This window comes from Protopterus annectens, chromosome 11.part0 (assembly GCF_019279795.1).
Source record: "Protopterus annectens isolate FY-2018-M chromosome 11.part0, PAN1.0, whole genome shotgun sequence".
NCBI lineage: Eukaryota > Metazoa > Chordata > Ceratodontiformes > Protopteridae > Protopterus > Protopterus annectens.
The window spans coordinates 451,688,300-451,711,449 of NC_056745.1; the positions used below are offsets into that span (position 1 = coordinate 451,688,300).

General features: G+C 39.6%; 1 protein-coding gene across 2 annotated transcripts in view; it reads right to left on the reverse strand.

The window, feature by feature from the left end:
• Window positions 1-23,150, reverse strand: part of LOC122815449 (zinc finger protein 252-like) — a 304,744-nt gene that overhangs the window by 41,678 nt on the left and 239,916 nt on the right. For both annotated transcript variants that reach the window (XM_044087954.1, XM_044087952.1), the window contains 2 exons: window positions 8,628-8,834; window positions 7,932-8,153 (listed from right to left, as the gene is read on the reverse strand). In XM_044087954.1, the coding sequence (XP_043943889.1) occupies window positions 7,932-8,153; window positions 8,628-8,834 (429 nt within the window). The remainder of the gene's footprint in view (window positions 1-7,931; window positions 8,154-8,627; window positions 8,835-23,150) is intronic.

Genomic DNA, 23,150 nt, shown 5'->3' on the forward strand with positions numbered 1-23,150 from the left:
ACAGCCCCTTTTGACAACAGAGCTTGGGCCTGCTGCCAAAAGGGGCAGCAGAGCCTGAACCTGTCCCAAGAGCATCTCTCTCTCTCTCTCTCTCTCTCTCTCTCTCTCTCTCTCTCTCACTCTCTCTCTCTCTCTCTCTCTCTCTCTCGCTCTCTCTCTCTCTCTCTCTCGCTCTCTCTCTCTCTCTCGCTCGCTCTCTCTCGCTCTCTCTCTCTCTCTCTCTCTCTCTCTCTCTCTCTCTCTCTCTCTCTCTCTCTCTCTCTCTCGCTCTCTGTCTACCAAGGACAGTCCCAAAATACATTTAGAACTTCTGTACTGTCATCTTCTTGGGACACTTGGGAGATGTAGCTAACATAGGATACAGTGGCACCAGACAGCCTTCTTCAGTTTCAAAGGAGGCTTCTTCCTCTGTTGGAGTTGGATGGGTATAGAATAGGAAAAAAGGGGTGGGGTCATAAAGGTCCTCAATTCTTCTGACATCCTGCTTCCTCTTAAAGAGGTTATCAACCAGATATTTGGAGGCCAAGGCATGGGCATTCCCCAAAAAAATGAGCATCCAATATGTTGTTCCTTAGTTCTTCTTTGAAGGATAGCAGTGTCAGTAATTCCATCCTGTGCAGGCATATTTTTGAGGCCATTGTCCTAGCCAAAGAATCAGGATAATCAATAACTACAGTTGGCTTCATGACAGTCCACCTTAGAAGCCACATATTCAATCTCTCAGATCCTTCTTGAGCCCAATCTCAGGGAGGTCTAGCTTTTCCAGGTCGAGATTTACACTAGGAAAGATGGGAAATTGGACAGGAGAGATGAATAATCAGTATACTATACCAGTAAAAAATGTGAAATAAAAACAAAATAAAAACCAAGGATCCTAAGTACCAACAATGATAAAGTACAGTTGTCCAAAATTTTATCATAACAGTAGATGTCCTTTTTGGTTTACCATCAAAATATCATAAAACAGTTATACAACATTGAAAGATCTGAAGGCACTCTTCTAAGGTGTCATAACATTGATTTTTAAATGTTTGAATCCACAAGGATGAATGCTAGTGTGCATTCACTCTTGTGGATTCGTCATTTTGAATGGAAATCACCCTTTCCTTCACTGTTGTGCAATCTTGGAGTTTGTATATATAAGCAGAAGAAGGTGTGGGGGGTGCAGGGTGCTTGCCTCCCTGCAAAATGTTCACAGCACATAACCAGAAGTGTAGGTAGTTTTGGTAAAGTCAACATTCCTGAGCTGTCGACTTTCCTTAATTCCCTCTTTTGGTTATGTGACTGTTCGGCAATTGGCTTTTATGACATTATGGGTAGCGTAAGTGAACACTTGCACAAGTGAGTTGCAAGATTTTCAGAGCTAACCATCCGTTTTTTTTACTGTTGCAGTATTCATCACCTCTGGGATCTGCAGCCAAGGGCAGCCCAACATCCAGCCAGTATATCAAAGGAGCATCGTATGTCAGACATATGCTCCCAGTGCAAGCATAGGGCATAAAGGTGATACATTTACTCTTTCAATCCAGAGCTGAAGTTCTCCTGGAGAACTAGGACCCCTCAGTGGAAAGGAGAACATGTACATCCAGAAATAGGAACTCAAGAAGGAGAAGAACCACTCGGCCAGAAAAAAAATACCACCCATATTAGAAGAGAAAAAGAAAAGGGGTAGGAAGAAGGCAGTGAATACTGCAACAGTGAAAAAGACATCTACTGTAATGGTAAGCTTTTACAAAACTCTAGTATGTCCTTCCATATCACTGTTGCTGTATCCATCACTTCTGGTAGAGTACAAAAGCTACTGAGAAGGTTGGGAGGAGTAAGGTAAGGAGGACCCCCCCCCCACACACACACACACAAACCATGCAGGACAGCCTTGGCAAAATCTACCCTGGCTCTGGAAATGACATCAAATTTGTAATGCTTAGTGAATGTGTGAACAGAAAACCAATTAGCAGCTTCAAGAATGGAGTTGGTGTCCAAACCCTTGAAGAAAGCTCCCAAGGAAGCCACTGCCCTAGTAGAATGAGCCCAAGTAGAAGCAAACAAGTGTTTGCCACGAAAAGTATAACAACAAGAAATGACCTTGGAATTCCAGGTGGAGATGGTTTGCTTAGAGACTGCCAAACCCAATGTCCTGGTATGAAAAGAAAGAAAAAGTTGATCAGATTTACAAAAGGCTTTTGTTTTGTCTAAATAATATCTGAGCTGTCTATGCAAATACAAGGTATGAAGAACCTTCTCATTAGCAGACTGGGGAAAAGGGAAACAGGAAGAAAGCTGGATAGACTGATTAAGAGACAGCTCATTAACCACCTTGGGGGAAAAAAAGAAGGATGTGTACAGAGAGACACCTTGTCTCTATGAAAAAACAAAAAAGGAGGGACCACCATCCAGGCCTGGAGTTCAGAAATTCTTCTGATGGAGGTTAAAGCAATCAATAAAACAGTCTTTCAGGTGCAATGTTGCAAAGAAGAAGTGGCAGCTGGTTCAAAAAGAGCCCGAGTCAGATTTTAAAGGACAAAATTAAGATCCCAAGAAGGAGGAATAGTTTTTCTTAGGGGTCTGATATAAAGGGTGCCTTTTAGAAATTCCTTGACTTCTAATCTAGAGGCCAAAGGAGGGTTCAGTGGCAGATAGGCAGAAATTGCTGACAAATGAGCTAGCAGTTCATGCAGGTAGGAAAGAACTAAGGGGACCCCCCATTGAAAAGGGATCATGATGATGTTGAAGACACCAGACAGAAAATCTCTTCCACTTGAGCATATACAGTTTTCTTTTATTGGATTTCCTGGCCTCCTGCACACCCCCAAGCACATCCTTAAAAAACTGGTGTTGGAAAGGAATCAAATCCCTATCACCCAAAGTGTCAGTTGAAGACTGGACAAGTGAGGGTGGAGGAGAGATCCTTTGTCCCGTGTGAGAAGGTCTATACAGTGAGGTTACTTGTGATGAGTGCCCCGGACCAGATGGAATAAGAAGGGGAATGAGTGGAGTCTGGGGCAAAAGGGAGTCACCAACATGATTTCTGAAGTGTCCTTCTTGACCTTGTGAAGGACCTTCAGAAGAAGAGGAAGGGGAAGAAAGGCATAAAGGAACATTCTATTCCAAGAGAAAGACATGGTGTCCACTTTCCAAGCCAAAGGACTTGGGACTCCTGAATAGAACTGAAGTTGCCTGTTCAGAGGGGAGGCAAAGAGGTCCACTTGAGGAACATTCCACCAATGAACTATGTCTATAAACGGGTTATGTTCAGAATTTCGAAGTCCAAAACTTAGAATCTCATATGATCGAAGATCATATTTTCGAAGTTTTAAAACTTCGAAATCCTGAATGGAGATCGGCATACAGCGTGGACTGGGAGATTTCCCTTGTCCTCGCTGTAGTGCGATCTCGGAGTTGGTATATTTAAGTTGCGGGGGTGGGGTGGGGGTGCAGGGGGCCTTGTCCCCCTGCATACACTTGATTTTTATGTGTTTAGTGCTGTTTCAGGGGAGGGTTCACAATTTCAAGATTCCAAGAGCCTGAGATTCTGAACTCGATGTTCTGAAACTCAAGATTTAGGGATTTCAAATTTTAGAAGTGAATCCCTAGAAAGCTGGATACTGCTCAGGTAAAAAAGGTGATTTATTTCCAACGAACAGACAATACAATATATTGTATTGTCTGTTCGTTGAAATGTAATAAATTACCTCCTGAGCAGTCATCAGCTTCGCAACTCTTTTTTTTGTCTTGTTACGTTTTTTGCTGCAACACTGAATCCCTAGAAACACATCTCTGTGAAGCATCCATTCGTAAGGCTGTATCCTGGATCTGCTGAGGAAATATGCCACAAGACTGCACTCTGAAGGTATGCAGACTACATGAGGGTTACCTGCAGATTTATGGCTACTTCCCAGGCTTGAAGAGCTAGTCTGCAAAGAGGATGAGACCTTCTGCCCCCCCCCCCCTTTGCTTGTTGATGTACCACATGACTGTGGTATTGTATGTATAAATCTTCAAGGGACCTGCCTCCCAGAGGGAGAGGAAAACTTTTACAGACAGAATGAGAGCCCTCATTTCCTTGACGTTGATGTGATCTACCCTCTGCTGAGGGGACCAAAGGCCCTGAACCTTCAGGATGCCTGAAGTGGCTCTCCACCTCATCTCTGAGGCAGTTGAGGAGTCTAGAAAGGAACACATGGATTGAGAAATATCTGTTGAATCCACCAGCAAAGTTACAGTTTGAAACAAGGGAGCAGGGTAACTAGATAGTCTAGAGGGTGGCAGTGCTGAAGCCACACTGATCTGAGATAACACTGAAATTTCTCATATGAAGCCTGGCCCGGGGAAGCATGTGAATGGTAAAAGCCATGAACTCCAGAGCCCTTAGAAACTCCCTGACCAGAAGACAGGGCATAGGAAGTATGGAAAGAAAATAATTAATGAGAGACAGAACCTTGGTGGCAGAAAGAGAAGCTAGCATGGGAACAATTTGGATCCTGCAGCCTAGAAAGATGTGGTCCTGAGATGGACTCAGTATTGACTTCTGAAAGTTGACCATTGAACTTCAGGCTGTGCAATAGAAGCTGGGTAAAATGAAGATCCTGCACTATCTTAGTTTGGGATGGAGCCTGAAGCAAGAGGATGTCCAGACAGGGAAAAATCTAAATGCCCAGAAGCCTGCAATGAGCAACCACTGGAACTAGGCATTTGGTGAATATCTTTGATGTCACTGAGAGTCCAAAGGGCAAAGCAGAGAACTGAAACTGGGAGGAAGAAACAGAGAAACACAAAAATTTCCTGAATAGAGGGCAAATAGGAATATGAAGGTAGGTGTCCTTTAGGTCCAGAGAAACTAAAAAAAGGCAGGTGAAATATTTTTTAAGGATGGCACTATGTGAAAAGTGTTAAGAAAGGAAAGATCCAGGACAGGTCTCCAAGAACCCTCTTTCCTGGGGACCAGAAACATTCTGGAATATAACCCTAGATCCCTCTCACTCTGTGGAACCACATGAATAGTACCCTGGTTTAACTGACCCTGCAATACTTCTGGAGAATGAGGGAGCTCGAGGAAGCCCATAGCATATATTTAAGCTTACTCGAAACACTCACCATCCAACCCAATATCATATTCATGGGTGATTTTAATTACCCCACTATTAACTGGGAATCATATACGACATCAAACATTCATGCACAAATTCCTGGATTTTGTAAACACAAACTCACTGGATCAGATTGTCAATATGCTGACCAGAGGCACAAACATACTGGATCTGGTCCTTATGATTATGGGAGACGGCTGCACATCCTCCTAGTGTAATATTTTCTCTTGTAAGGTCAGACCACAAAACAGCCTCCTTTGAAGTAAAAATAGAATCTGGGACCTCAGCTAACCCTAGATTGTTCATAATATACTTTAAGGCTAATTTCCTACTATTAAGTGATAACGTGGCAAAATTTCAAACCCACATAAACCCTGAGAACACTGCTGTCTACACAAAACTATTCACAGAAACCCTACATAAGCATGTTGATAATAGCTGCATAGAGTTAGTAGTATCCACCAAGAATAAGTACAGAACTAACAAAAAACAAGCCACCCTGGTGGAATCACAACATAATTAGGCTCTATAACAGAAGGAAGAAAATCATGGCAAATATTAGGAGGTGTAGCACCCAGAGGGATAAAAGCACTCTCATCAAACTGAAAAACAACACAGAGGAAAAATAAAGTCTATTACAGCCATATTTGAGTTAAATTTGGCCTCTCAGGCCAAGGATAACCAAAATACATTACACAATTGTGTGAAGAGCTCATTGTTAATGGAGCCACCTAGACCGAGCCAGAAGATATAGAAAACCTACTGGCAATCAAATTCAGCTCTAACTTTACCCCTCTCTCCCCCTCAACCTCCTCTCAGGAAATACCATCAAATATAACTTCCCCTTACATCATCAGGGAACAGGTCCCCAATGCTCTTTCTAAGGCCAAGAACACTGCATCAAGGGACCCAGACAATATCTCAATATGCTTTCTAAATAGCATGAAACATGACCTAGCAGGCCCTCTGGAATCATTATTTAACTGTGGCTTCTGAAAAGGCTTCATGACAAATGAATGGAGAACAGCAAAAGTCATCCTGCTGCACAAAGGTAGGCCATTTACAGACCCATAAGTCTTGGTAGTCTCATATGTAAAGCCACGGAAAAGATTATCATGGAAATGATCATTAATGACATATGAAACCAGCAGACAATGGACCCAACCCAATTTGGTTTTGTCAAGAGCAGGTCATGTTTATTCAACCTGATGGGCTTCTTTGACCTGACTATGGCATTTGACACAGTAGTCCACTGGGGCATTTTTGACAAACTCAAGAAGTTAGGTATAAACCCTTTTGTCACCCAGTGGATAGCCAGCTGGCTCACAGACAGGGCCCTAGAATTTAGAATTGGGGAGTTCACCTCTACAAAGAGGCCAGTCACAAGAAAAGTCCTTCAGGGATCAGTTCTGGAACCACTCATTTTTGGCATTTACTTCTCTGAAGTCAAGGGCCTCTGGCTGACCAAATTTGCAGACAATTGCAAATTAGGAGCATTCATAGAATGCCCCACTGACACTAATATTCTCCAGGAAAGGTTGACACAGAAAAATAACTTTGTGTCAGAGCCATGGACTAAAACTAAATGCCAAGAAATGCATAACTGTATCCTTTGGGAAATCATCCATCCCTGGTAAGAATCATATTGACAATGCACCCCTAAGAGTGGACCCAGTGGTCATGGACTTGGGGACACATACAGTAATCTAGCTTTTGATCATCCTGTGTCTGCAGCAGTGAAGAAATCATTTTATGTTTTGCAACTTATAAACAAAAGTATGGCATCTATGTCCAAGGAAGTCATTGTTCCACTGCCTTCAGCATTCATCAGACCTATCATTGAGTACAATGTCCTCTTTGGTATATAACTAAACAGGCTCATCCAACATTCCAACATTTGGAATGACCCTAGAGGTACCTTGCTAAAAGAATGCAGGGCATAAGTAACATGTCCTATGCAGACTGCCTCAAAGCTCTAACCCTGTATTCTGTCTCCTACAGGCTGCTGAGGGAAGATCTATGCCTGACATATAAAGCATTGTCAGAATCCCACCCTGATAGACCTCTTGCATATCTTCAAAACAAATAGCACCAAAATTAACCATTCTAAAGACTTAAACCTTGCCTGTGATATAAATAAGACCTGCTGGATAGGGAGGTATGTATCCTAGATATCCTAGAGACTACCCCTTTCTCTGGAACAGGCTCCCCATCCATGTGAAGCAGAGTTCCTCCCTAACCCAATTCAAGTACAACTTGGACAACTGGATGGGGTACAGGAAATGTATCTCTTGTTTAGCACCTATGTCTCTAATGGACGCAGGCAGCCAGTAAATTGTTCATCTTCCAGGACCCCGCTTGAAAATGTTTCATCTCCCAAGCCCCTGCTTATACTTACCAAGGGTACCAGAACTTGTCAGAGATTTGGGATGTATGGCTAGGCTTCAAAAGGTTCCACTGGTCACTAGCCTAGTATACACCTATGAACTTAAGGGACACAGTAGCTTGAAAGTACAGATGAGAATTTAAGAAACAAGTAAAGTCTGGTAAAACTGCATGTGAAATCTAGACTTTGTGGCACACAGCTGTACCATGCATACCATCATGAAAGAATAAATTATTAGATTAGCAAGTTTCTCAGGATAATATCCTTTCAGGAGCGCCACATATTGTTTTGATTAGACTGTTAAAGTCACAACACTAAAGAAAGCTTATGACTGGAGCATTGCCCATAGCTGGGGATCTTATTATTATGCCACAGATTACTTGGACCATTTTCTTACCCCTGATTTTCACATGCCAACACGTTTCAAATTAAGAAAGAGCATTTCTCTTAATACTCACGTGCACTGCTCCCAAGCTCTTCTACTCTCTTTTTCTTATGTAGTCTTGGCACAGCTCTGCCTTCATTTTCTAACGGAGTATACTGCCGTTTGCCTTCTTTCTCCCTTTTTAATGATGATGGCAGATTTTTGCCACTTTCACTTTTATTTTCCTTCTTTTCTTTCTTCTTCTTTTTAGATGGGGGCTTAGGCGGGTGTTTTTTGATGGGAAAATGTTTGGGATCTAAAGTTCATAAAAAAAAAAAATAGAAATTGAGTCTTTTACAATATTTATTACTTGATAATTTCAGGTATTTTTAGTTACTTGATCGTCTTAGCAAACAAATATACATCATCAAAGAGATTTTTTTCTGGCAAACCAAAACTTACATGTCACACATGAAAATATTTTATTTATCAATGTAGTCAAGCATATGTCTCACTCTCACACTTTTTTCTCCTTTTCCCTCATATTGTGTTTAGATTTTTTTTTTTATTTTGATGCTCCATTTATGTCCACATGGATTCACTGGCACCCAAACAGTCCTGCCCTTTTGCCTGCAGTATAGAACAAAATATGCCTATAAGTCTGACTGTAATGTAATAAACTCTGCCATGTTTACATTTTGCAAAAAAAGTCTAGATGTTTCTCTACCTCAGTACTAAAACTTTTCAGCACACATTTTAACCTTCAGTTGTATTGCAGGCAAGCACTCACTTGGTGTGTACTGCAACTGCTGCATTTTTGCTTTTTTCTTCAGTCTCTGCTGCTTGCCAGTGGTCTTGTTTGATATGCTGACCTGGGTGCTTCTATTCTCTTGTCTCTCAGTCGACACCTTTATGTTGCCTTCTGAATTTCTGCCTACTTTCTTCTCTTCTGCAGGCTGGTCACTTGAGTGCAGGAATTTGGGCAAATTATCAGGTGCTGAAAGCAAAGTAGTATGAAATAAAATAAATACCTAGAAATGTAAAAACAGATTACAACATAAGAAAAATGGTCCCACTAGCCTCCACCATACTGTTAAGCCCTTTAATACAATGGTCACCAAGAGGCCTAGCTGTCTGCTGTATATGGGGTATTATAGTTTTATTGCTAATAAATAGCTGCGGTGGTACAGTGGTAGCATTGTTGCCTCACAGGAAGAGGTTCTCCTGTTCTATTCTCGACTGGAGTGCCTTCTGTGTGGAGTCTGCATGTCCTCCCTGTGGTTGACTGGCCTCCAAAAGACATGCGTGAATGGGTGTGTCTTCGCTGAAGGTAGGGCATCAGGCTGGCAACTCAGCACCATAAAAATCTACTGCCAATCATTAACAGACCTGAGTTCCGCTGTGGCGACCCCTAACCGGGAAAAGCTGAAAAGACAAGTTTTAATGCTAATAAACCAGCTACAGTGATTTACATGTAATGTGGTGTGCCAATCCTCTGAAGTCTCCATTTGGTTATACACATCAATAAGGACAGACTACATATAGATTCCCTTGGTCTTATTTACTGGCCAACCAGGCACCGCATGGTATATTAGTTCAGATACTACATAGTATAACAGTGGGTAAAGAACTGCCACAGCTGAAGAAATATATTTGCAGACATGAAAATACATATTAGCTTTCCAGATATTTTGTGTTTTGAAATACAGAAGTAGAAGTCTTAATAGAAAATGAGAACTGCAGTATCAGAACACTGGAAATTCAATTTATTCTTCATTGTGAGTCCATCCATCCATCCTCAACCCCTTTTCCCATTTTGCACATGGGGTCGGGGTGTCATTTCAACACTGACAATCATCTCGAGCAAAGGTTTTTCTTCATTGAGTAAACTGGTAAAAAAAAATGCCTTAAAATATGGCCTGCATGTCAAAGGAGAAAAGTCTTAAAGGTATTTCACATTTGTTTCACTTTTTGTGAGAGGAGAAGACAAAACAACAGCACTTAGTAAGAAGTTCAGGAATGAAAGTCTATTAATAGATTAAACATTCCTTCAGGGATGGCTGATTACATGAAGCAAACTCATTGAAAGCAACATTCAGCACTAATGCAGTTTACTTTTAACCCCACTGCTATGCAACATGGAGAAATTATTTCTTGTTCATAGTACCATTCACTGGCTATGTCTTGCTCTTTCACTTTTCTTAAATACATACATCTCAAACATATACTGGGTACATATGGCATATAATGAGGCTTTATTTACTCTCCCAAACTGAACTGAACTGAACATACTAACTCACTGATGTCCTGGAAGGTATTTATATCAGGAATTATTTTCATATTACTAATACAGCATTAGATTTGGTAAAAAATATTTCTGTTAAGAGCTTGTAACAGATATAGCAAGTTCCAAAACATATATATTTAATATTTGAAAGGAATACATTCCTTAGGTTTCTGTTTTGGTATATCATCAGCATCAGATACATTTCTAAGAGTTGTTATACAGGTAAATAAAGGCTTGGAAGGTAAAAGCATAAATGACAATATATTAGTGTGGGGGGTAAGATAGAAGTACACGACAAGAGGCTGATAAGACTGCTTACTCAATTAAGACAGCATGATTTCTGGGCTAAATAATGGCATATGTAAAGTGGAACTCATGAACTACACATGTTATACTGTAATATCAGAGAGACTGAAACCTGATTCAGAAAGTTATCAAAGTAGTTGAATAAACACCATACTAGAAGATAAGTGAACATTACAGAAATTTCTAGAAATGACACTGTATATTGCAAACTACCCAATATGTCTGAAACTGATATGTCTCCAAGAAAACTGAAAAAGCAAGATGTAGCCTAGAAACACAGCAATGAACAGGAAATCATTTTTAATATGCTCAAGATACTAAATACAGATACTCATACAATGTTAAAGATGAACCTACACGAAGGTGCTAATTGAAAATTGAAGGATAAGGGGTTAATCTGCATGTTTGAGTAGTTGAACAAATACTACAGTCACTTTATTCCAATTGATCAAGGAGCTGGACTGTTATGATATGCATGTGTCTAGTAAATAAGATGAAATAAATCACTATAGACAACATTTTTCTTGTCTTCAGTAAAACATCAAAGGTGTACTCAGTCAAATGCTGGTTACACTGAGTGGTAGCTTGTGTATAAAAGCAGATGAGCTACAGTAATCTGACCATAGTTAAATGATCATGGATCTGGATTGCTTGTGCGAAAGAAACTGAAATACACTACACTGGGCAACATCTCTTTCTCTTCATTACAGATAGATATAAAGGTGTACATAAACAAAGTGGCTAGTTTGCTGGAGAGTATGTGTGAAAGCTGACATACTTCACCATTGGAAAAAATATTACAGTTATTGACTTGTAAAAGGTTTATGTGGCTTTTTCACAAACAACTGAGTTGTACCCCATCAGAAGGAGCTTATGGTGGGGAAGTTGTGTATAAAAAAATAAAATCACTGATTTGTAGTATCCTGAGAAAGAAATGACATAACCCATGTTTTGAATCTCAGAATTATCACTTTATCGTTACTGATGCCCAACATACTTGCAGTGTTTTTTCATTCATTAAAATCTGAAAATGTGCATAACATTTAGGTCACAACAAACCTATGCATATGTGCTTTTCTTACCAGGACAGTTCTGCTATCCTACTTATACTAAAAAGTCCAACAGAAGTGCAGCTTATAACTGACTATCCAGACATGCTGTTCAAAAAATCTTACTAGAAAACATCAACCTGTTTCAGAGATATAGCCTTGTAATAGTAAAACATGCAAGAGCCTAAATGACTGTTAATGCATTTTTGCCTCCTGCATGCTATAAGGTCAGCTTCTGTGAGATATGTGCAGTACATGAGTTCTGGTCAGGGTTGGGAATGTAATAAATGTCCAGAATATATCTGCACCAAGTTGGCAATATATCAAAAGTAACTAAAAATCATACAAATTCCTCCAAGAAAGTTGACATTTACAGTCACTAGAAAGATTCCCTCATCAAAAATACTTCTACTCACAATGTCAGTATGACCGACCCAACTTCAGAATTGAGCTACATGAAAGACATTTTTTTATTCTCTTCCATCCCAACCACTGTAGGGCCCTGCCCAATGGCTCCACTTCCTACACCCAACTAGCCAATTTGTTCAGCATCTGCAGGAGGCAGGCACCCCTGGACTAGACCAGGGACCTATGGTCTATTACTTTCTGTCTAGGAAGCCCTAATGGGTAATCCATTCCTTTAGGGTTTAACCCTGAATTCTCCAAATTTTTAAAAGAATGTGATAATGCCTGAAAGATAATGAAATTAGATCCTAGCAATAACCAACAACATGCCATCTTTAAAAACCCATGACACCACACAGGAATCAAGACAAACATAGCAAAAGTTAATTACTGTGGAAAAACACAACAGTCTCTCTGTAGTCAAGCCAAAACAATTTTGTAACACAGTCAAAATAGTAGCCATCAATAAAATTCTCTCAAACAAAAATAAATGTATCACACTAACAACTCTGACCCCCTAATGCCATCAGACTTGATGCCTCAAAACCACCACAGCCAATCTAATTTTCCTTCTCCACTACTAATTCCTCCACAACTAAGGCACCATCAAATCAATTGTTAAATTACCCTCTTTTATAGCAGGACCATCACTGAGAAGAAAGAAGTTAAAAAGCTCCTTAAACTGTTACAATCATACATCATTCACACGTATATCTAAAAAAAATGGGAGATGTACTTTGCAGACCACTAGTCCATACATTTAACTTATTTACCACTAAAATGTCCTGTAATCACACAAATGTCCAGTAAACTCCCCCCTAAGTAAATAACCAACTTTAAGACAATTGAGGACTTTAGACCTATAGCAAACATTGATCCCATTGCAAATATTTTAGAAAATTGGATATAAAAGCAGGCTTGAACATATCTCATTAAATGTGACATACTAATTGATAGGCAACACAGCACTAGACCAAAGAACAGCATGAAAACTGTCATTTACCTCTTACTAATTTTATATATATAGATATATATCTATATATATATATATATATAGATATATATCTATATATATATATATATCTCATGGGTCAAACTCATCAAAGCTTCAGCTCACAGAATGTTTTTACATACAGATTGACTCTACTGCAAGATCAGATTTGTACAAGCCATGTTTTATTAGCATTAAATGCATTTTTGTTTCTTCAATACTGTAAATCCATGAATTTAGTATATAAAAGTAAGGGAGTGAAAGGAGGAAGTCCCCCAGGTGGGGATTGCAGGGGGCTTTTTTACTGATTTTACTCATCAGTGGGTACACTTTCAAAAGTTTGCTTATTTGACTGTTTTCATGGAGTTCTGTTTCAGTGTCTCATAGTGGATCTGTGCCCAACAGTCATTTCATTTAATTGTGGCAAAAATCAAATAATTTAACCTTGCTACAGCCATCTGAGAGTGTCAGATGATCTAGTAACTACTTTGGTATAAAATCATGTCTATGTCAGACACTTCTCCAAAAAACAACCAACTGGAAAACCAAAAGCAAGTGGTACTCAGACTGAACCTTAAAAGGAAGATAAAAGGCAAGAAATATTTGAGTAGCAGTTGTCTTTTGTGACTGAAACTAAAAAAGAAAGAAGACTGACTGTGGACTTATTATATCAAACAGTATTACTTGGCCTGTATTTTTTTTTTATGTATGACTTCTTTCTAAGCTTTTAAAAATGCCTGCTGTTTTTTTTTCCTTAGGGAGTTACTGGAGAAAAAATTCCAGAGGGATTTATTATGGGATTTACTCCTACTGGATTAAGCTGTTATCTGGGCAGAACACAGACTTCTACTCCTTAGGATAAGTCATGCAATAAATATACATTACAGACTGTACAGTTTGTGATCACCTTCATGATTGCTCTCTTAATGCATTGCAAATGTTATAATTGTTGTTGACAGTATAGGCAGGCACTGGATAGCCTATTATGCTGTCTAGTACAACAGTGCCTGTAGATTTATTTATTTATTTATTTATTTATTTATTTATTTAAATTTGTTGACTGGGAGTGTCCGACTGGACGTGGGTCCATTTTCAGCGGAGGCCCGGGGAGAAAAGCTCCACAGTAAAATAAACAGACAGTAGTTACATTGGATTACATAGCAATTAACAATTTAACATAGAAATTACTTACAACATATTTACAGATGAAGAACATAGTACATCAGAAGACAACTAGAATCGTTATCTGTGAAGTACATAACAGGCATTAACAAATGTAACAATGAGAAGTTCCTGCTGTATAATAAGTACTAGGCTTATGAGTATCTGAGCTTGCTATAATCAAGGTAGTTAGTGGAGTGGAAAGAAAGGTAGTAGTTGGATGGGGTGGATGATATTAGAGTGGGAGTTGCAAGGGCATAGCCAGCATGTTTTTAGGTGCGCTTTTAATAAAGTTTTGAAGTTGGTGCATGATGGTATGGAGGTAATTGTGGGTGGGAGTGAGTTCCATAATTTGGCTATGGCGCAAGAGAATAGTGCTTCACCAGCAGAGTTATTGGCTTTAGTGATCTGCAAGTGATTTTTGTTGCTGGATCTTAGTGGTCTGGTGGTGCGATAGGGTTGGAGTAGATTCTGGAGGGATGGGACATTTAGTGGATGGTTTACTAGTTTGTGGGCAAGTGAGAGTTGATACCACTGAAGGAGGTGAGGGAGTTCAAGCCAGCCCAGTTCAGCAAGTGAGAGACAGTGGTGACTATGGTAGGATGCCCCTGTGGCGAATTTGGAGATTTTGTTGTAGCAGGTCTCTAGCTTGTTTAGATCACATTGCCTTAGGTTGGTATATACTGGAGAGGCATAAAGTAGGGTGGAGATAAGGTGGGAATTTGCTATTGAAATCTTTGCTGCTTTGGTGAGAAATTGTTTATTTCTGTATAACGCTCCTAGTTTTTGTGGACTTTTATGGTCATGGATATGTGAATGTCAAATTTTAGTTTATTGTCTATTTCCACTCCTAGCAATTTGGTGTGTTCAGTTGGGTATATAGTGGTGTTGTCTTTTGCTGTGATGTTAAAGTGAGAGTTGTTTTGAGTATGTTTGGTGGGTTGGAAGATGAGTAGTTTAGTTTTGTTTGGGTTGAGTATTACTTGGGCATCGGATAACCATGTTTCAACAGAGGAAAAGGCTTCCTGTGTGACTTTTTGCAGTTTGGGTAGGGACTGGGCTGAGCAGATGATGGTCGAGTCATCTGCGTATTGGATGAGTGTGCCATGTTTGGTGGCAGAGGCTAGATTATTGGTGTAAACAGAGAAAAGTAGGGGTCCAAGGATGGATCCTTGGGGAACCCCTACGGAGACAGGTAGTTGGGGAGATATGTCATTCTGCCATACAACGGATTGTTGGCGGTCAGACAGGTAACTCTGAAACCAGTTGGTGACTGATTGTGAGAAGGATAGGTTATTGAGGACAGAGATAAGTTGTTTGTGTGGGACCATGTCAAATGCAAAGTAGCAGAGGAGAGATAGCCATTGTTTTTATGCTGAAGGATAGTGTTAGTAAAGGAGAGTAAGGCAGTGGTGGTGCTATGGTTTGGTCGGAAACCATGCTGAGTACTGGAAAGGAGGTTGTTAGTAAGGAGGTAGTCTGAGACCTGAGAGTGTATGCATCTCTCTAGTATTTTGGAGAGTGGAGAGAGAATAGCTATGGGGCGGTAATTGGTTAGTTCTGCAGAGGGTCCGCCTTTGTGGAGGGGAATTATATGTGAGACTTTCCACAATGTGGGAACGTAACTTTCTGACAGAGATCGGTTAATCAAGATGGATACTGGGTAGGCCAGAGCATCAGCTGCGATTTGTAGGTATTCACTTGGGAGGTTGTCTGCTGCTAATTTGGTGGGTTTAAGTTTAGTTAAGAGTTTTTTATGTTGGAGGTAGGTACAGGAGAAAAGAGAAGGCAGTGGGGAGATTACTAGTTGAAGGTGTGGGTTGGAGGGGGGGGTTGTGCTGTTTAGCTAGTGATAGTATGGTTTGGGTGAAGTGTGTGTTGAATGAGGTAGCAATATTTTCTGAGGAGTGAGGGATGTTAGGAGGAGGGTTACTGACTTCCTGGGTGGAGGATGGAGTTTATGGAGGACCAGAATTGTTTGGGGCTGTGTTGTGAGGAGTCTAGGGCAGACTGGTAGTATTGGAATTTATCCTGTTTTATTAGCTTTTTGACTCTATTGCATAGTTCTAGGAATTTCTGTCTAGCTGAGGGGGGTTTTGGTTTTGCGCCTGTGCTCCCAGGCTTTATCCCTGTTTTTCATTTCTGACTTAGTGGTTTTCTGTAGCCATGGGGAGGGTTGTGCTTTGGTTCTGGAAAATTTTACTGGGGCATGGTAATTAAGGATGTTCAGGAAGGTAGTATTAAAAAATTCAACGGCGTCATCTAGACCGAGGTACTTTAGAGGATGTCAGTTACATTCTTTGAGGGATGAGATGAATGTGAGTGGGTTAAAGTTTATTTTTACGTATTGACGATAGATGACAGGTTTAGCTTGGTACAGGTATTTTTGAGTAGGAATGTTGGGGAGTGAACACTGAGGCTATCTGATAAGCAGCCTGTTATATATGACTGGGGGTTCTTACTGACTAGTATCCAATCCAGGGTAGTGTGCTTGCTGGAGTTTTATTTATCCTTGTTGGTGACTGGACTAGTTGGGTGAAGCCATGAAGGTGTACATGATGGGTTGGATTGTTGCCAGAACAGGATTGCCAGTCAATATTGAAATCACCTAAGATGATAGTTTCTTGGGGGGAGATGGTGGGTAGACCAGCTGAGGAGGTTTTCTAGTGGAGGGATGTTTTGGCCAGGTGGGAAGTAGCATCCAGTTATGTTGATGGTTTTGTTTTGGTTAATTTTGAGGTTGGTATATATTATTTCTTCATTGTCTATTTGTGGAGCTGATGATTTTAAGATCTGGATGTTTAGATGCTGTTTAAATATTATAGCTACACCACCTCCTTTTTTGTTTAGCCGGTCTACTCTTAGTATGCCATAACCTGTAGGGAGTATTTGCTCACTGGTAATGTGAGGTTTTAGCCAGGTTTCTGTCAGGATGACTATATCTGGGGAGTACAAGTCTATGGTGGCATGGAGTTCATGGACTTTGTTGGATATACTTCTAATATTTAGGCTTAGTAGAAGGAAGTCACTTGGCTTTCTATTGGCTGTAATATGGGAGAAGTTGTGGTTTCTAGTCTGATTATGAGGATTGGGATTGGAGATGGTAGGGCCAGGGTTGGGGTGGATGTCTTCACTTAGGGCTAGTTTTGATATGCATGAGATTATTAGTTTTCTCAGTTTTTGAATGTGTTTGTTTATAAGGGAAACTTTATGATTGTGCTCTGTGGGTAATAGGTATGGTGGGAGGGTTACTATGTTAGGTTGTAGGGATGCTTTACGTTTGAGTAATATAGTTGGTAGAATATGTGGGGTTGCATAGGGATGGTTCTTGAGCTGGTGGGAGGGTAGCTGAGTATGGGTGAGACATGAGTGGTGGTGTGAGTAGTAGTACAGTGGTAGTGGTTGAGTGGGGGAATGATGGAGCTTTGGTAGGATGTAAGATATGCAAGGAGAGTGCATGCAGTGAGCAAAGGAAAGGTATGCTTGTACATGTTAGTTGAGGAGGTGTGATAGTAGAGGGAATATGGAGGAGGTAGTGTTGGGTTAGCGCTGTGGTTGGCTATTGGAAAGATGGGAGGGGTTTGAGTGCAATAAAGGTGGGACCACTGGGGGCGGGAGGGAATAGGGGGCAGATGATGAATATATCTTGTTAGTTTTGACAGTTACACTGCTTTTGAATATTGTATGTATGTTATGCCAATGTACTGTTTAACATGACTGCTTCTGAAGCTTTTCATCACATACCTCCATGGTAAATAACTTCTGTAAACCTAGACTACCAGCAAGCAAACAAACAAAACAAAGATAAGAAAAAAAAAGGAATGATTTTTCCACTTTACTATGGGTACATTTTCCATCCACTGCCATACTGGAGGAAGCAGAACCTGAGCAGCACTACGTTATCACAAACAGTAAATAGGTAGGTTTCCAAAATGCCTAAAATTGTCAAACACTGGCTTGATAAAGCTGAAGCTCTAGAAGTCCATCAGTGCATCTGATTCCTCATGATACAGATTACCACAAGGAATAAATACTAGCTAGTAGTCCATTTGCAAACAGAGATGACCTCCTGCCTGGTATAACAGGTAAGAACATGCCTCTTCTATAAGTGCTTAGGTTCTATTCTGTTGCCTGACAGTCTGATCTCACAAAGAGTGGCTCCTGGTTGTAGGCAAAGATCCACCTTTCTAAAGGAGGGAAGCAGGGCTCCAAAAGAAAGAAGTGTGCTAATAAATAATGATAATTTTGCTGCCATTAGAAGCAATCCATCGTGTGCAGCATCCACATCTGTATGTGCGTGCCAGTGGTACTGTGAACACTTTCACTATCACTAGTACCAGAATATCCACACAGAGTGATCCAAAACAACACCTGAAAATCAAGCTTAGAGACGGCAATGCACTATCTGAGCTATGTTGTAAAAAGCAGCGAGGAGACGATAACTCAAACAAGACAAAATGTTTAATGACAATTCATTACTAAGAACTAATTCACAGTGCAATAATGTTAAACGCTTTCATCTGCATAAGCAGACTTCTTCAGAACAATGAACACAGTTTGAATTCATCAATTTAAAAACTTTCTGGCGCCATTATTTCATCCTAATATTTAAAGTGCAAGTTCATATAATCCAATAACATAAAAATAATACACTTAAAAAATAATGTTACCATAATCATATTACAATACATTACTCTAATTTAAAAATATTTAAAGCCTTGTATTAATACATAACAAATATAATTTTGGAAAATCTTGTTAAAAAGTAATTTTATATATGTAAACTAATAACATTACTATAAAGATTTGATAACTATTTAATAACCCATACACTATAAGATGCATATTAGTAACTTAGAACCTGTTAATCCATTTCTATATAAACCACTAATTCTTGTCTGATATTAATTCTTTATTGCAACAGCAGAAAAGGTTTAATGGATATATAATCATTAATACCTGGTGTCCTGGTTGCGTCTGTCAACATCTGCCATACACTTTCCCTTTTACTTAACAGTGCTTTGTAATTACCCCCCGGGTAGAAATGTTAACCTGATCTATTATAGCAAACCTAAAGCTATGTTTTCCCCCTTGTTTACTAATATGTCTATAAAGTGCATTCTTTGTATCTTTGACCTTGATTTTATACATGTGGTCATATATGCATTTCCTGAACTGTCTTTCAGTCTTGCCTATATAAAAGGCAGAACAGGATGTGCATTTGCCAGGTAAATAATATTACTGCTGTTGCAATTTCCTTTTCTAAATTTTACATAAGTCTTATTTATATCATCCAGTCTGCAACCTTCTATTTCATTTATAACTGAACACTGGTTGCATGACCCACACCTCCTAGTGCCTTTATTTATTTTATAACCTTGGGTATCCAATATGCCTATTTGCAACAGTCTCTTAATGTTCTTACCCATCTTGTACACAAAACATGGTCTTTCCCCCACTACTTCTTTCACATCTTCATCTACTATTAAGGTATTCCAATGTCTTGCAATAATATTTTTAATTTCATTCATATAAGGTGAATATGTCAATGTGCATAATCTATTATAAGGTAATTTATCGGAGTTTCCATCCCATACTTTAATATTATTCAACTCAGTACCCAATATGGGTGGGTACTTTTTGCCCCATACATTTATGACATAACTTGAAACATCATTAAGCAAACGCCTAGGGTAACCTCTATTAGCAAACATAGAGGTTATGAATTTGATTTCTTTTTCCATAACCTCAAATTTTGAAGACATTCGGGCCGCCTTATTGTCCTTTAAAAATGTTTTTTAACATATGCCTAGGGTGGTTACTTGAATATTCCAAATACCCATTAGAAAATGTGTCCTTCCTATATATTTCAGATTGAAATCTGGTATTCGTATGCCTTATATATGTGTCTAAATATGGTATACCTTCTGTAGTAACATTATGGGTAAATTTTAAGAATTCACTCGTATGATTTAAATAATCAATGAAGTCTTTTATGATATCCACTGGACCAGTCCATAATACAAACATATCATCCAGAAATCTTGTGTAATAGGATACATGTTTGTAATACTCACTGCTAAATAAATGTTGGTTTTCCCATTCCAGCATAATCATGTTAGCATATATGGGGGCACAAGAAGCATAGCTAGTCTCCTTGCTGCTTTTTACGACATAGCTCAGATGGTGCGTTGCCGTCTCTAAGCTTGATTAGTACCAGAATATGGCTTTGGATCCACCTTTACAATGAAATCCAGGAGAACAACTCATGCAATCTTATATCCTCTCTGAAAGAAATGGCTTAAAACCATGTACAGAATCACCGCTACAAACTGAATGTACTACATCACAAGAAGTGAGGGCATGTTCCAGTTAGCAGTGTCCATAAATGCACACAGTTGAGGCAAAACAAGGGCTAGTACCTTCACCTGAACTTCATTGTTGGCTTCCCCCCACCAAATAACCAAGAAAATTTAGAAGAAGGAGGAGGGTGTTGGTACAAGTGTTCCATTGTGGAAGGAAGCTTAACACTCAGCGATCTACAGTGAATAAATATTCAGCAAAGGACCTCACCCAAAGTGCAATTCACTACATCCTAAAACAGCTCCTCATGGAATGAGGACAGCATAAAAAATGCCTGTTCTATGACTGCAGGTGCTGATGGCTACACAATTGGTCATTGTTTATTCCATGTCAAAGATACTGCAGACTACATGGAACCTGACCTACTGCATAGTATTAAGGTCCTTTCCTACAGCTTTCTGCTCATCTGAGCTAAGAACTGTGGACAGCTTTTCATAGCTTGCCTTACCACATAATTTTGGAAATTAAACATATAGGATGTGACTAATGCCTCCAGACCCTGGGGGGGGGGTTAAGTAGAGATTATTTTACAAGACTTGACCACACCTTGCCAAGGTAAAAATGACCACATTCTGAGATTTGTGGGACTTGTACTTATCAGATGAAGTAATACAGGAGTGTTTGAGATACATGGTTAAAACAGAAAACCATTTTAGGAGACTAATTAAAAGGACCTGATGCAAGATAATTCCAAAAAACAAATATGACATCCTTATTAAAAGCCCTGTTGGAAGCATGACTTGGTTTTCCATTTCTGTTTGCTCAAAAAATATTAGACATTATTGCAAAGAGTCAGTGACAAATGACAAATCCAGAAGGCACTCTACAAGGAGAAATAGCACCAGAAAAAGGCTTGATCTTCCTCCTGTTGTTAACAAGTGCCAGGACCTGTAAACTAATTTCTGACATACAATTAGCCAAGGAATCAAAACAGATAACTACCTTTCAACTTGCCCTCATTCTCCTTACGTGCTAGATGGGAGTAACAGAAGTGCCACAGTCAACCAACACTAAATACAATTGTGGTTAAGCATGTCATTGTGTGAGGAATGTGCACTCCAGGAGCAGCATGAGGAATTAGGAAGCTAGCAAATGACCTGGTTCTGACACGCCTCAACTTCTGAGCTGTGTTCTCATGTTCCCACTGAACTATCTTACGCAATGCAGTGAAGAGGCTGGTAAAAGACAGCATATGGGAGGGGGAGGTCACAATTGATGTGACACCCTGACCCCATGTACAACATGGGAAAATGAGGGTTGATGCCATTGTGGATACAGGGAGTCACAGGGAGTCACTTCTCAGGTGTGGAACAGGTGTCTCTATATTCAACCTTACATCCATCTATGGACTAGATGTGGGATGATAAATCTCTTGTTCATGTTTGATGACCTTGTTGATAAAGGAAAAATGCTACCACATAAGCCGTGGACTTTGAAGGAGGCTTGAAGTTAGACCCAGAATTTGGATTTCTTGCATATGGCATTTATGCTTCTTGCAAGGATCACTGGAGAAGACCTTGGACTGGTATTTGCTTTCTGCTTTCAAAATGAAATGCTAGTCTTTGATGAATGTGTCATGCCTGTTGTAAAGATGCAAGTCAATTATATGGCTGAACCCTAGTATATGCAACAACTGATGTCACCATCTGACCTCATTCAACAGTACCTGTGGTGGTCATGGTTCACAATACAGGCACAAATGGAAAAGTTATGATTTTCAGGTAATGAACACGGGATGGTGCAACTTAGCAATGAATCTGAAATGCATGAATGGCTACAAAGAATTAGGGATCATAGTGCTAAGTATTCTCTTTAGTCAGGAACAGGGATATCAGATATAGGTTAACAAGAGCATTAGAGTTTGAGATTTTAAGAAAAGTCATGAGACAGGGACAGAAGGAAGTATTCAGCTGTACCCACTTCAGAAGTAGCTTCAAAATCAGATTACCATTTCCTGCTGCAGTATGATGATTCTGAGACAGTTACACTGCATTCACACCCCAGGCATTGAAGGATACAAATAAATAATAACAAACAGCAGGTGGAAGGCCCACAGCCAGAGATTATCAGGCAAGATAAAAAAAAAAAATACTCAAAATCACAATGGAAATAAATGATTTCCAGACATTTTTGATACAACCTCTTATTGTGAACAGAGATCAGCAGGGTAGAAACGTGAGAGGACAGTAGAACATTCCCATGCTGCTAATTCTGAAATAGAGATGTCAAAATCAGATGTAAGACTTCCATAAAATCTCTTGATATATACAGGTAATGTTTCCAAAAATGCTCTTTCTTTTGTTTCTTAACTGTATCAATTACCATCTGTATTATTACCAGGGACAGTCCTACCTACTGGATATGAATTACAATGCATAAATCTATTTGGTCTAAAAAGCCTGATCTAACCTTATGGTTTAGTGAGCTTCACCTTTCACACTCCTACACAAAATAAGCTCTGCAGAGAAGAAGGATTAACTGTGGCATATAGGTACACTACCACTTAGCTGGGTGTATCACTGGATAAAGTGCTTTGGTATTGCCTACTTTAGATAACCTGGTGATCAGGTCTGCTGTCAACGTACCTGGTATATATTATCAATTTATCTAGTACACAGAATAATGGAAGACATTTTCTTTTTGTCTAAGAGAGACTGAAGTCCGTGTTTAGAATTCTACACACCCATTTTTAGCTGGGTAGTTTTAGGGGTTCATTGCTGCAACTCTAATTTACTTTTGAAGCTGCTCACA